At 40.7% G+C, this 12720-nt stretch overlaps 1 protein-coding gene across 1 annotated transcript; it reads right to left on the reverse strand.

Moving 5' to 3' along the window:
* Positions 1 to 4730: 4730 nt before the first annotated feature.
* LOC140279598 (uncharacterized) lies at positions 4731 to 8718 on the reverse strand. The gene is made up of 4 exons (XM_072374755.1): positions 8628 to 8718; positions 8118 to 8230; positions 6471 to 6818; positions 4731 to 6387 (listed from the first exon to the last, which is right to left on the reverse strand). Exons 2-4 carry the CDS (start codon positions 8182 to 8184, stop codon positions 6281 to 6283), a joined length of 522 nt encoding a protein of 173 aa, XP_072230856.1. The 5' UTR covers positions 8185 to 8230; positions 8628 to 8718; the 3' UTR covers positions 4731 to 6280.
* Positions 8719 to 12720: the final 4002 nt, after the last annotated feature.

Genomic DNA, 12720 nt, shown 5'->3' on the forward strand with positions numbered 1-12720 from the left:
TTTGACAGGCGTTTGGCAGTGAGGGAGCAAATCTAACATTTCCCATCTTGAAATGGGTAACCATTAGTTTATACAAACAACCACAGTTGTGCAGCATTTAGTCTGACCATGTCTTATATTAGAAAGAAGTGTTTCCACTTTTTGGGTCACCCCTAAAATCATGGCTCCCCTCCTGTGTCTTTGTTGTCTTCACTGAATTAATCACGAGTGTCCATTGGTGATTCACTGGGTTAAATTTAATTGTGCTTTCCAGAGAAGGGCAGAGGTAGCTGTTGAAGGGTTGGAAACATTCATATCCTGCTTTTTTGTCTTTTACTTCCACACACCTGCTTGTATGACTGTTCCCATATTCCGCTGTCATAAAATTTCTCATGATGATACGTTGGGTTTTTCTTTCTGGTGCTTATGGTTGATTTGTGGTGACGTTTTGATGACTTTTCTGGCAAACTCCATGAAAACTATAGACAGCAGTAGGTCAGTGGGTTCACTATAATTGAAGTCTACTTAAATCATAGCTCTAGCTAGTGATGAATATCAGTTAAAATCACTGATATGTGTTGTTTTCACTCAGCTCAGTGACAGACTAAGTTTGAGCATCGTGAACAGAGTTACTGCATATGGCAGCCTCACCTCACCCACCTCTGACTGTCAACCAGGCATGGGGTAAAATAGCCAAAAAGATAGATTAATGAATAATTAAATAGATAAATAAGGACCTTCTTTTTTGATCAAGATGGGAAATGTTATGAGGGATTGAAAAAAATATCAGCCATAATGCTAAGGAAACCCAAGCCCTCTTACACTAAGCTTTGATGTGAGTTATAACCAGATAAGTGAACACTTGTTGCCTTTGTGGCTGTCTTTAATCACTTGCATCTTCATATCTCCAAAGGGCGGCGTTTGGTTATAACACACAGCGCTGTGTTTGGTGGACCTGGACATGGGCAGTCATTGAGTTGACCGTGAACATGAATATAAGGCGATATGTTTGACAGATAAAGCTGGGCTAAAATTAGGCCCAGCAACAGAACAACGACCCCCAAACCCAGCAGCAAATCTACAACTGAATGGATGAAAAAGAAAAGAATCAAGGTGTTGTAACGGCCCGGTCAAAGTTCAGACGGGAAACCTGATTGATGTTGCGATGGGACCTTCAGAGAGCCGTGCAAATCTCAAAGAACTTCAGTAATGTGGAACAGAGGAGTGAACAAGCTGAAATTCCCCCTCAAACAATGCGAGAGGCCTATGACATCACACAGAAAACGATTCCCTCAAGTAACTGCTGCTAAAGGTGATATTTTGGATTATTTTCAAATAATGGCATGATGTAATAGGTCATGAGCTGTCATCCATGTGAGGTTGTATTCAAGATCTGGTAAAGACTTGATATTAAAAATAACAGAACTGACAGAAAGTTTACTTTCCTTTTTATATGACTAAGTTGATGGTTGTTTCAGTGGTGTGTTGGGTTTAATTCACAGTTCATTTGAAAATAGTAATTGTAGCCATCTTAAGCTATTTTTTTTACCGTGATGTTAAACTAACCCAGACAGCAGGAGTCAAAGAAACATTCAAGTGAATATATTCAGAATGGTAAATGAAATATGGAGCAAATAAAGGTCATATTGAAAAAAATGTGTACTCACTTTGACTTCTCTTAAATGTGAGAAACTTGAAGGTGTCTGTGATCACAGATTGATTTCCTGTGTGAAATAAAGCTGCCCTGCAACTTCTGTGTCAGTGTCTCCAACTTCAGTCATCAGTTTAGGTGGCGTAGTGACAACTGATGAACGATGACTTTGAGCAGTCTGATAATGTTTGAATATGTATCCCTATTCAACATTAAGCTTTCCCTCCTCGCTGACAGGTCTGTGACATCACATCTCAAATGTTTCCTATAAAGCAAATATGCTTTTTATCAGAAAATTCTGATACTGCCATTGTTTTAAAAGCCGGCTCAACGCACCCAGTGATCTTCCCCCCGTTGCAACACAAGTGGCTGTTGTACTCAGAGGTGACGGGTCACTTCTCCTGCCTGAATGGTTGAGTGTATTCACTTGGTTGGTAGCTGTATGGGGTTACAGGAGCCCCCACTGTGATGTATTCATGTGATTAAGGAGCGTCTTGTCAGCATAATTAATAACAAAACATGCTTTCAGCATACGTGGTGACCTTTCTCTCCACTCACTGAAGATCAAGTATGGGCCTGGGATGTTAATGTTTTGGGAAATACCCTTTTTTTCACTTCCTTGCCAAGAGGAACTGCTTGTTCAGACAGAAATTTAGAGGTAGAAAAATTGCATAACAAGTTGATGGAAAGACGCAAGTAGGCGCACTGTGCTGAGGGGGAGGCACATCCACAAGAGTTCAGAGGGTTTCAGCTTGTGCAGAACGCTCACGTGCATCCAGGGGTTTTTTGAGGCTGCTTCACGAGAACAAGGAGTCAAGAGGAAGGGGAGACACCAAGGGTAAAAAAAACACATCCACTGACTCTATCTGTCCATTGCTGTGGAATGTTTGCCACATTTTTGACATTCCAAACTATTTAATGGCGAGTGGGAGTGATTTTAAAGTCCCCAAACTCCATGGCTGCTTCAGTGCGTGCTCACCTGAATGAATGGTGCCATTTTCTGTGACAGAAACAAAGACAACTCCGCTTATCTATATATGTGAGGGGTTGCGGCTATTTTGAAAAAGCAAGTGATAATGATTTTGTAAAACTGCAGAAATGATCAGCACTGTTACAAAGTTGAGGGCTGGATTTGTTCATGATTCTGTTTGTTTGAAAAGTAGTCAAAGGCTCAGTTATCGTACGCAGCAGCATGCACATTTAGAGCTAATCGCTGTGAAGTATGTAATGTATGAAGACTGTTAAACAAACACGCACAGACGGTTGGTGATTTCTTAATGAAAGAAACAACTACCCAGTCCCTTAAATTTCTAATAAAAAGAGACTGAAACCACAGTAGATGGAAGTAACCTTTGGGCCTGATTTAACAAATGAGAAACATCTTTCTTGGTCGATCTGTGTGGAAACCAGATTTGTTCCACAAACATTATCTCATGACAGACATGTGCCCTGCTGTGCTTTATCTACTGTTTTGTGCTCTAAATTGACTCATAGAAAAAGCACCCGAGCCTTTATTAAAATCTGTACAAAGTGGGAGACGGCTGCGTGCACAATGTACAGTAAAGCTGATGGAGATTATTATTCGGTGCCTGTGTAAATGTGATGAACCATGGACAAAAGTTTCCTCCGACTGGGGTTGGCACCCTGCTGGGCCTGTACAGCGTGCTGTGGTGGGGATAATTTATCAGTGTGGTCCAGGCACAAAGCTAGAAAATTAGGTGGTTTGGGCTACTGGTCCTTCACTAATATAAAACAGATTATGCACGTGCACACCCAGCATCAGGGATGCAATGTATGTCGGGGTCTCTCAGGGGGGGACTGAGATAAAGATTAATATGTGATGAGATCAACCTGGCAGCAGCCTGCTGATCAGTCCACTCACATGATTCTTTAACAAGAAACTGTGAAAATTATGTTGGTCGTATGGATGCCAACAGCTCTGGTTTCTTCTAACTCAGGCCTGCATCTTCACTCAGGGTGACAGTAACGTGGGTGGCTGCAAGTTCAGAAAACCACACAGATAGGCTTTACAAAGCTACAGTGCATTCAGCGTTGGTTTTCAGTCATAAATCTGATGCAGGTAAGTCATAAATCATAGAGGCTTCTTTCATGAGACACATTTATACAACAGTTCATCATGTTCCAAGGAACTTTCTTTTTAACTGACATGTTTTCTTTACAGTTGCAAATCATTTTCCCCCCAAAATAATATAACTTTCACACCCAGAAAGGGAGACATATTTTACTGTGTACATCAATAGTTATAATCTAGCAATGAACAAAGGATCAAACAACAAAGTGCAACTGGACAGTGTTGACTGTTACGATAAGCACCGATCTCGCTGGATTTCTTACACAATCCTCTTCAGTCCATCTCAAAATAATCTTGATGATGATGCAAGTTTTTTTTCTCAGACTTTTGGAAGCTGCAGTCCAATACCAGAAGTTGAAGAAGTGGTTTTGCTCCATTAAAGTACATTAATTTGTTGAAATGTGTACAGTGCATCGCTTTCTAAGGCTTTTCTTTCTTTTCAATGCAGAAAGCATTTCAAGCTTATAAGTACAGGAAGAGATCACATCATGTTGAGCAGCAAGTACACTTCTTACACTCACTTTTTGTATATGCTGCGTTCTCCAACTGATGCAGCCTATTTCCACATTGTAGAAGTAATTATAATCAGAAATATTTTATAAATAGGAAGTAAAATTTCACCTCTTTCTGCTAAGACAACAATGAGAAAGGGTTTGGCAAAGCTGGATCTAATGTTTGATTCTTTTGGTGCCACTGTGTACACATTCCTTCTAGCAACTGAGTTAAAAATGTTATGTCAGTTTTAAGTAATTAATAATTCTGCATCTCTTCTGACACAAACCTTTAAACAAGGTAAAGCTTTGTGCCTTTCATGAAATACATTAGACTTAAAACGCATTAAGCTCAGATACTTTCTCCTGTTAGTTCTTTTCTTTTCAACTCCAAAATAGATGCTATATGTTTAGAGGGAGCTGGAGTTAAATAACAGCTCCCTCTGCAGGATAACAGCAGGAAGCACCACAGCCTCAGGCGGTGTAGAGAGAGCACAGGAAACTTTTACATTGCGTAACCTTTATTTGTTAGAGTTTGGTTATACAATATACTGCACCTGTAGTGGTTGGTTGAGTAAATAAACCAAAACAAGCTCACCTGAAAAAATAGAAAAACATCTTTAATACGAGGGCTCTTTAGCGAATGATACTGAGCAGAACAGCATCAGAAAATGATAGAAAAATAAAACATGAATACTACAGACACAATCATTGTTAAAGATGTGATGAGTAACGGAAAAATATATTAATTCTAAAAGTTTAAACAAGCAAGCAGCATAAACAGAGCATAGAAAGGCCCTGTTGGAGGCGTGTACACCTCAAATAAATGATTAAATAATAAAGTAGAACTGTGGTAGAAATCTTTCATAATATGCACAATAACACTAGAGTGATCTCCTTCAGCTCTTGTTCTTACCACAGCTTGTCTACCTATAAGATGGACAGCTGCAGTCGATAAACGGCTGCAGAAAATGATAATAATTCATACTTTGTGAAGCGTTAAACCAGTCATGTCATGTCACTTTAGGCTGTGGGAAAGTTAAGCATCGATGCAAGCAGGAAAACATAGTGCACTGGTGTTGAGTTGAGTCTAAGGATCGATCATGTCAGTCCTGTGAAAGTATTTTTCTTATTGCTGTCAAAGGGTGAATAGAAAAGGGCTTTTTTTTTTTTACAACCACGTGAACTTTACATGAGTGTACAGTCCAGTGTACAGTGATTTCAATATTTATTCAAGGTAGCGGAGGTATGAGAGAGGCCCAATGTCAGCGGAAAAGGCAGTGTCTGAGCAGTTTTTCTATTTCTATAATAACATGTACCTGAATGCATCTATTGGTAGCATTATGTACTTGTTGTTGAGCAACATGAGGTTATAAACAACTGACAAATGACTCTGTACAGTAGTGACTTCAGTCAGAGGGCAGCCCGTTTATAACACTTAAAGCAATAAAGAGAAAAAACTTAAGTGCTGAACTGAGTGACATTCTCCACTTCCACTGTCAGTAGATATACGTAAAGTAATTAGTCTTGAGCACTTCAATAAGAAGGAATACAAATCTATAAGAAGCATCTGCTTTTCTTAAAATGATAAATTAAAAAACCCTGCAAAATCAACATTTAGTCATTTAATAAAATATTTGTATCCGGATAGAATCTAACGATTTACAAGAACATTATGAAGAAAATGGTTTAAAAACAGCTGATCTGTTATTTATAACTGCCATCATTTTCACAGTTCTGTTTGTTTGTAGTGGCGTTTGATCGCATCATGATTTTTACCCCCTCCGACAGCTCTGTGCAGCAGTGTGTTCAAGGTACAGTGGTTACAGTTATGTCCGTTACATAAGATCTCGCAAAACGCAACATTTTTTAAAGAATGCTCCAATACTCACTAAGAAGTTGGTTTTATCCAGTCTTATTTAGTTAGATTGATTTTCATGGCCTCTAAACTGCCAAAAATTAACATAATAATATTCTTTCATATTGAGACATCCAGCAGCCGTCAAACCGGAGAGCGTCAAAAGTCATGAAAGGTCCTCTGAGTTGCAAACCTGTGGAACTGAGCGCTCAAGGACTCAGAAGACCCACGGCCACAGGAAGTGACATCACCAATGACAAAAGCCATGGAGCCGATTTGAACATAACACTGACTGCGGAGCAGATTGGAAGAAGCCCTGCAATGGAGAAACAATGTGAGCTTACATACTGTGGCTCATTATATTTGGAAGAAGCAAAGACTCGAGTAACAAGGACTCACTGTGATGAACAGCCATGCTGTTCTCCTTCCAGCCGCTGCCCTGATAAACCCTGCAGGTGTAGGTGTAAGGCTTCTCATCGGCCAGCGGGGCCCAGGTGAGGCGGCACAGATTGGGAAGGACGAGGCTGACGTTGCTCCTCCTGCGGTCCTCTGTGGTCACATAGGTGACGGCGTTGGGGAGGGTGCTGCCAACCAGTCGGCTGTCTTGCCGATACTCACAGTAGGGACCGGGGACCTGGTAGGTGGGGGGGAACTCACAGTCCACCCTGACATTTCGCTCCTGGTAAGTTAGACATGGAAACATCTGGGGCCCGCGGGGAGTGAACAGGTACGTAGACACCGCATTCACTGAAAGTGAATACACAGAAGTCTTTTTTTTCTTATTGTAAAACGAACGCAGAAAAGAACAGAAACACAGGAGAAAACTCTGCTTCAGTCTCCAAGTGATTTAAACGAGAAAGAAAATCTATTTTCCAGCAGAGCAATGATTCTAATTTGGAAATCCAGGAGTACAATGACTTTTAAGTTTATTCAACAAAGGCTTGAAAGATCTTTTAAACTAAAAGGCTTTTTTTTAAAAAAAAAAACAAACAGGTGAGACAGTCCACGTATGGAGGAGAATGGGTAAATCACCACCAGACTTTCCCCAGACTTCAGTCTCTGTCCTGTGTGAAATCACAAGTTGTTGTCAACTTATGATCATCTTAAGTCAATTTTCAGTTGCAGTTTTATTAAGTTTTGAGTGTCACTGTAGAATGATGGAGTCCAAACAGTTTGAAAGTGACCTCATCACCCTTCCCAGATTGATGTATAGCAACATCAGTTTGGGAGGATAACTTCTGATGTGTTTCCTTCTTGTTAACACACACCTGAATGCTCCAGACTGCCAAACTACCAAAAAAATTCATTTCTGATGAAGATCAGTTGATGAGCTGCATTTGATTAGCAGCACCTAGCTGACACTCATCCTCCCAATTCTTATGGAGACAGTATCAAACAACGTTTTTACTTCATTTTTAAACCTGATAAAGACCACATAATTCCTTAATCATGTTCTGATATGAGACAAAACACTTTCTATTTCACATGGCTGTAGGTGGCTTGTATATGCCCTGATGTCAGATGATAATTATGGGAGAAAAAAGCAATATTCTGTGCTTGAAAACCCTTTTTACCAAAGCAACATGACTTGAAACTGTTCTAGGTGAGTGGAAGAAGCGCAGACAACGTAAAAAATGCAACTAAACAAAATGAGTCACTGAGAAAAACAAGTAATTAAATAATTCAATAAAAATAAGAATGAGAAATAACATTCCATTATGCTCACACAGCCAATTAAGTGTACTGTTGATGCTGAATAAGCTGTCATATCTATCTATACAAGTGAATAATATAATCTTTATTAAACTAAACCTTTGCTGCAGAGATGATTTTCTCGCTGAACTATCTTCACTTGATCTCAGTTTGTACACACCCCAAATTTTAAAGTGTTACTCGATAGATTTTGCACCACTACATCTGTTTAATCTAATACAATCAGCATTTTGTTCTTTGATTAATTCCAGCAGGATGGGACACAGCAGCGTCTCGCACCTATTTAAAGAAGATGAAAACCCCGAAAGGAAGGTCATGAAAGGGGGGACATACTGTGAGTTTGATGAGTCATCATTATCCTGCCAAAAAGGAGACAGGCCGCCAGGAGATGCAGCTCCATGTTGATGCGTCTCTGACCGATCAGACGTTCACACCACTGCTACAGCCTGGCAAAGTTCAACATGGGACATAACATGATAAAGTTCGCATGCAGACCTGGATGCCTTCATTGACCAAAACGATGGAGCAAACAGAGGCTGAATTCAACCCGAGCACAAACAGCTTACACAACCTTCTGCCTGCAGTAACGCAGCGGAAGCAGACATGCCAGTGCGGGTCTACCTGCAGCCCAAATGCAGATAAGACTACGCCCATGCAGTCTCATTGCACTGCAGCAAACTGCCGAACTCTCCTCACTGTGGATGCGCACAATTTGCCCTCTGCGGGTGAATCACACTGACGTCCACGCAGGCGTGCCTTTAGCACATGCAAAGTCGATTTAAGATGTTTGGTTTTCTGTTGTCTTAACCTGGTTCAATCCACAAAAGCAGCAGCCGGTCTTACCTGATGTTTGGTCCCCAGCTGTCCCCTGCGTTTTGCTGCGCGAGTGTGCAGTGCAGCATCAGCAGCGCTGACTGACTGCCTGGACACGGCTCCTGCTCTGTTCTGTACGCCCTCACTTAAACACGCAGGCACACAAATACCAATGAATGTAAAAAATAATAATAATAATAATTCCATGCACGTAGAAAATAGTTTGGCAAAATAGCAAAAAATAAACAAAGTCACTGCTTTCGACTGATGTTTTGTACTTATTAATCCCTAATATGTGGATCAACAAATTATTCTAAAAATAATCGTGAATATCTGGATTTTTAAACTTGTGGCATTTAATTCACTGCTCACTAACCACTGCCCTGATTTTTTTTTGGGAGGCGGCTGTCCATTCATATTGGTGCAAATCAAGAGTTCCCTCTGCAGGACAAAAAGCGGAAGCGCCACCGTGAAAAATAAATGAATCAACAGCGGTCATTGATTCGGTGACATCTAGTGGAGAGAAAGCTGGTAAACTGTGCTGAACAAAGGCTCTGCATTAAGATCTCAAACTTTCTCTGGGTCTAAAGGCCCATGTAGCAAACTTCTCATTTTGTTCATATCGTGATCCATACCACTCATCTCCAAGGCTGCTGAGCACATGAAAGGGTTGCATAGTTTCTCTTCAGCTGCCATGTCTTGGGGCAGAGCCATGTTTTATCACTGTGTAGCATCCCCTCTCCTTTTAACAGCAGTCTGTAAACAACTGAGGAGAAACAGCTGCTGGACCTGAATGTTGCCCCATTCTGGTCTGATAGAGTCCTGGATCTCCTTTCTTGTATTTTTGTGTTTGATAACGCACCAAATATGATCAGTTGGTGAAGTGTTTGGACTGCAGGCAGGCAGTCCAGCACCATCTACTATGAAGCCATGCTGTTGAAATAGATGCAGTTTAGCATCGTCTTGCTACAATATAAAAGCCTTCCCTGAAAAGGCAGCATACGTTACTCTAAAACCTGTTTATACCTTCCTGCATCGATGTGCCAGTTCCATCATCACTAATTGTAAATGAGATTTGGGTCAAGACAGCGATGTTTCTGGAGCATGGTCACATATGGCTTCTTCTTTGCATGACAGAGCCATTAGTGGATGGCACAGAGAGCTGTGATCACAGACAATGATTTCTGGACGTGTTTCCGAGCCCATGCAGTGATTTTCATAGCAAAATCATGTCTGTTTTAATGCAGTCCAGCCTGAGGTCCCTGACACCTGATACTGATTTCCAAAGTGTCCCCTACACACATAGATGTCTTCAGATTCTTTAACTCTTTTGATGATATTATGTACTTTAGATAATGCAATATTGTCTTGACAATTTTATTTTACATTATACTACATTTGCTCAGCAAATTGTAAACACTTTGCTTTTGAGAGGCTCTGCCTCTCTTAGGTGCTTTTTATTCCCCAATGACGCTACCGACCTGTTTCCAGTTAACCTCATTAGTTGCAACATCTTCCTCCAGTTGCCTCCGTCTCACCATGTTTGAGACATGTTGCTGCCATCAAATTCAAGATGAACTCGTATTTTTCAAGAAATAAGCAAATGTCACCCATCCAACATTTGATGTTTTCTCTCCATCTGCTTAATAGTGAGTAGGCTTTCCTCAAGCCTTTCAAAACAACTCTGATCAGTCAGGAACAGACAAAGACCATCTCAGGGTGTCCCGGAGTATCCTTAGATTCTGTCTTATGGGGTGGGATCTATGGGGATCGGGCTTGTTTTCACACAGATGCCACTGAATCCCATCCGAATGGTATCTGGGGAGTTTGGAGGCTGGGTGAACACCTCAGACTCTTTGTTGTGATATTTAAGACCCTCCTGCTGCTGTCCTGTTGGAGGAGGCTGCTGCTGCTGCCATGAGAGTGGTGTGACTGGTCAGTCCATGCAGATGTCAGGATGCAGGTTTACCCTGCACAACAGTGCATTATAACAAGTCCAGCAGTGGTTCTAACTTTATCTTCTGGTGGTTTTAATGTTGTGGCTCATTGCTGTATTATTGGCCAACATAAATCCCTTTCTAATATTTAGCTGCTTGCTGAAAATGGTGAGCTTTATAGTGAAATTACAATTTATTACAGCCATAAACTCAAATTTGTGACTTGGCTACATTATATAATGTAGAAAAAATCAAAAGTCTATTCAATTTAAGTGGTTACTGAGCTCAGAGAGTATCAGAAATGCTGTTATAACAACTCCAAAAGCTACAAAGAAACTGCCAAAGATGTTAAAATCCCTGTTTCAGTAGATGTGATCAGGAAGTGTCTCATGTCACAGAACTCTGAAGAGGCTTTCAGCTTTCAACACCAGAGTGAAACTTAATGGGACAAGACTGTAAAAGTTCTTGTAAGTTGTGTTAAAGATGCCACACAAGACATCTGAAGCGCTTCAGGTTGGTTTGGAGTGATGGTTGCAGCCACAGCAACATTCTGTATAGTTTCCCAAGTCGACCAACAAGGACACACCACAAATGTATGAAAAACTATGTTCCATAAACCTTGGAAACCAGTGTTCTGACTTTGTTCCATCTTTTCTCAAAACATCTTCCCAACAGCTGTCTGGTTTGTCTACATGATCTTTATGAATGGAGAGCAGTGGCTTTCTGCTGAAACCCTGAAGTGCTTCTTAATGTTCAGTGTTCTACTAATTTAGACTCATTAACATCAGCCAGTGAAAGAAGCCTTTAGTGGCTACAGTAAGAAGTTACCCAAGGTTCCTATGCAGGTTCCACACTGTACCACAACATGGTTAATCACTCACAAGCTGAGTCCATGTCCATGCATTTATACATAGTCTATCTGACTGTGGTCCAGACTGTTGTTCAGAGAAGGTTCTGCAACTTCCCAGCCTGGTGATCACCAACCAGCCCTGGTCAAACATGTTGTGAACAGAGGACTTGGACAGATCCATGTTTATTAAACTTAACAGAGCTAATTTTCCCTTGATGAATAAACATTGAATAAAACATATTTTAGGTCATATTCATGCAGAAATCTAAAATATTACTAGGCTTTCACAAACTTTTAATCACCTGTTTGCAGTTTGTGTGGCTCAAACATTTTCCCAGCTCTCTCCCAACATGCTTATCTTATTATGTGCAGTTTTTATTGGCCAACAAATGTGTTTTTCAGGCAAAATTTAGCATCCAAACGCATCAACAAATCACAGATTCCCATAGCCTATACAATGTCTAACTCACGTGCATTACAGCTTTTTTTTGCCAGTTTTGGCCTGAAAGGATAATATAAAAACATCTGGCCCAGTTGTGCAGTGAGCATGCCTGGAGAAGAACAGGGGATGTCCTGTCTTTCATCTGCAGTGTATCAGCAGCAGCATCCAGCAGAGGAGCAGAGCAGCAAGGATCACAGCCACAGAATCTCTAAAGAATACTTTTGGCAGGGATCAACACAACCTGCTTTCTCAGCTATTTATATTCAAAACAGATAAAACCAATTTAGAACAGTATCAAGTTTCAGATAAAACACAGTGTAGGGTAGCAGGTATCCTCCACTCACACACACCTCTGTCAGTGTCCCAGGAGACTGCCTCAGTGTGGCAGTTGTTCAGCAGCTGTCCAGGAAGGACCTTGAGAAAATGGATGAGGGTGTGAAGGGGATACGGAGGATACAGTGGGTTGTGTGCTATTGTTTTCATTGAAAAAGATTCTGCAGCTCTTCCATGAATGTTACTAACAGTCAGTTCATAGATGATAGCGAGGTTCAGCATTTTGAGTCACCAGATGATGCTACAGCATTTCTTAGATGTATTATGTAACAACAGGCCTTCTGTTCACATAAGTGTTAGAATTCTACAGAGAACTAAGACATGCAGACAGAAAGTAACCGAAAACACCCACAAACCACACAGTTTTATGTTGTCTATATCTCGCTGATATTTTGCACCATAACATGTCTCATTAGAGTCACTTTACATCTCATTTTCGCCTGATGTGGTGCTTTATTGATCACTTTGGTAATTATTCATTGTTTATTTTGGATTTCTAACCACACCTGTAACATTTAAAGTCTCATTTGAGTCATTATCTTTCCGTTTTGGTCATGTTTT

Source organism: Leuresthes tenuis, unplaced genomic scaffold, assembly GCF_036924035.1.
Source record: "Leuresthes tenuis unplaced genomic scaffold, fLeuTen1.0.hap1 SCAF_21, whole genome shotgun sequence".
Classification (NCBI taxonomy): Eukaryota; Metazoa; Chordata; class Actinopteri; order Atheriniformes; family Atherinopsidae; genus Leuresthes; species Leuresthes tenuis.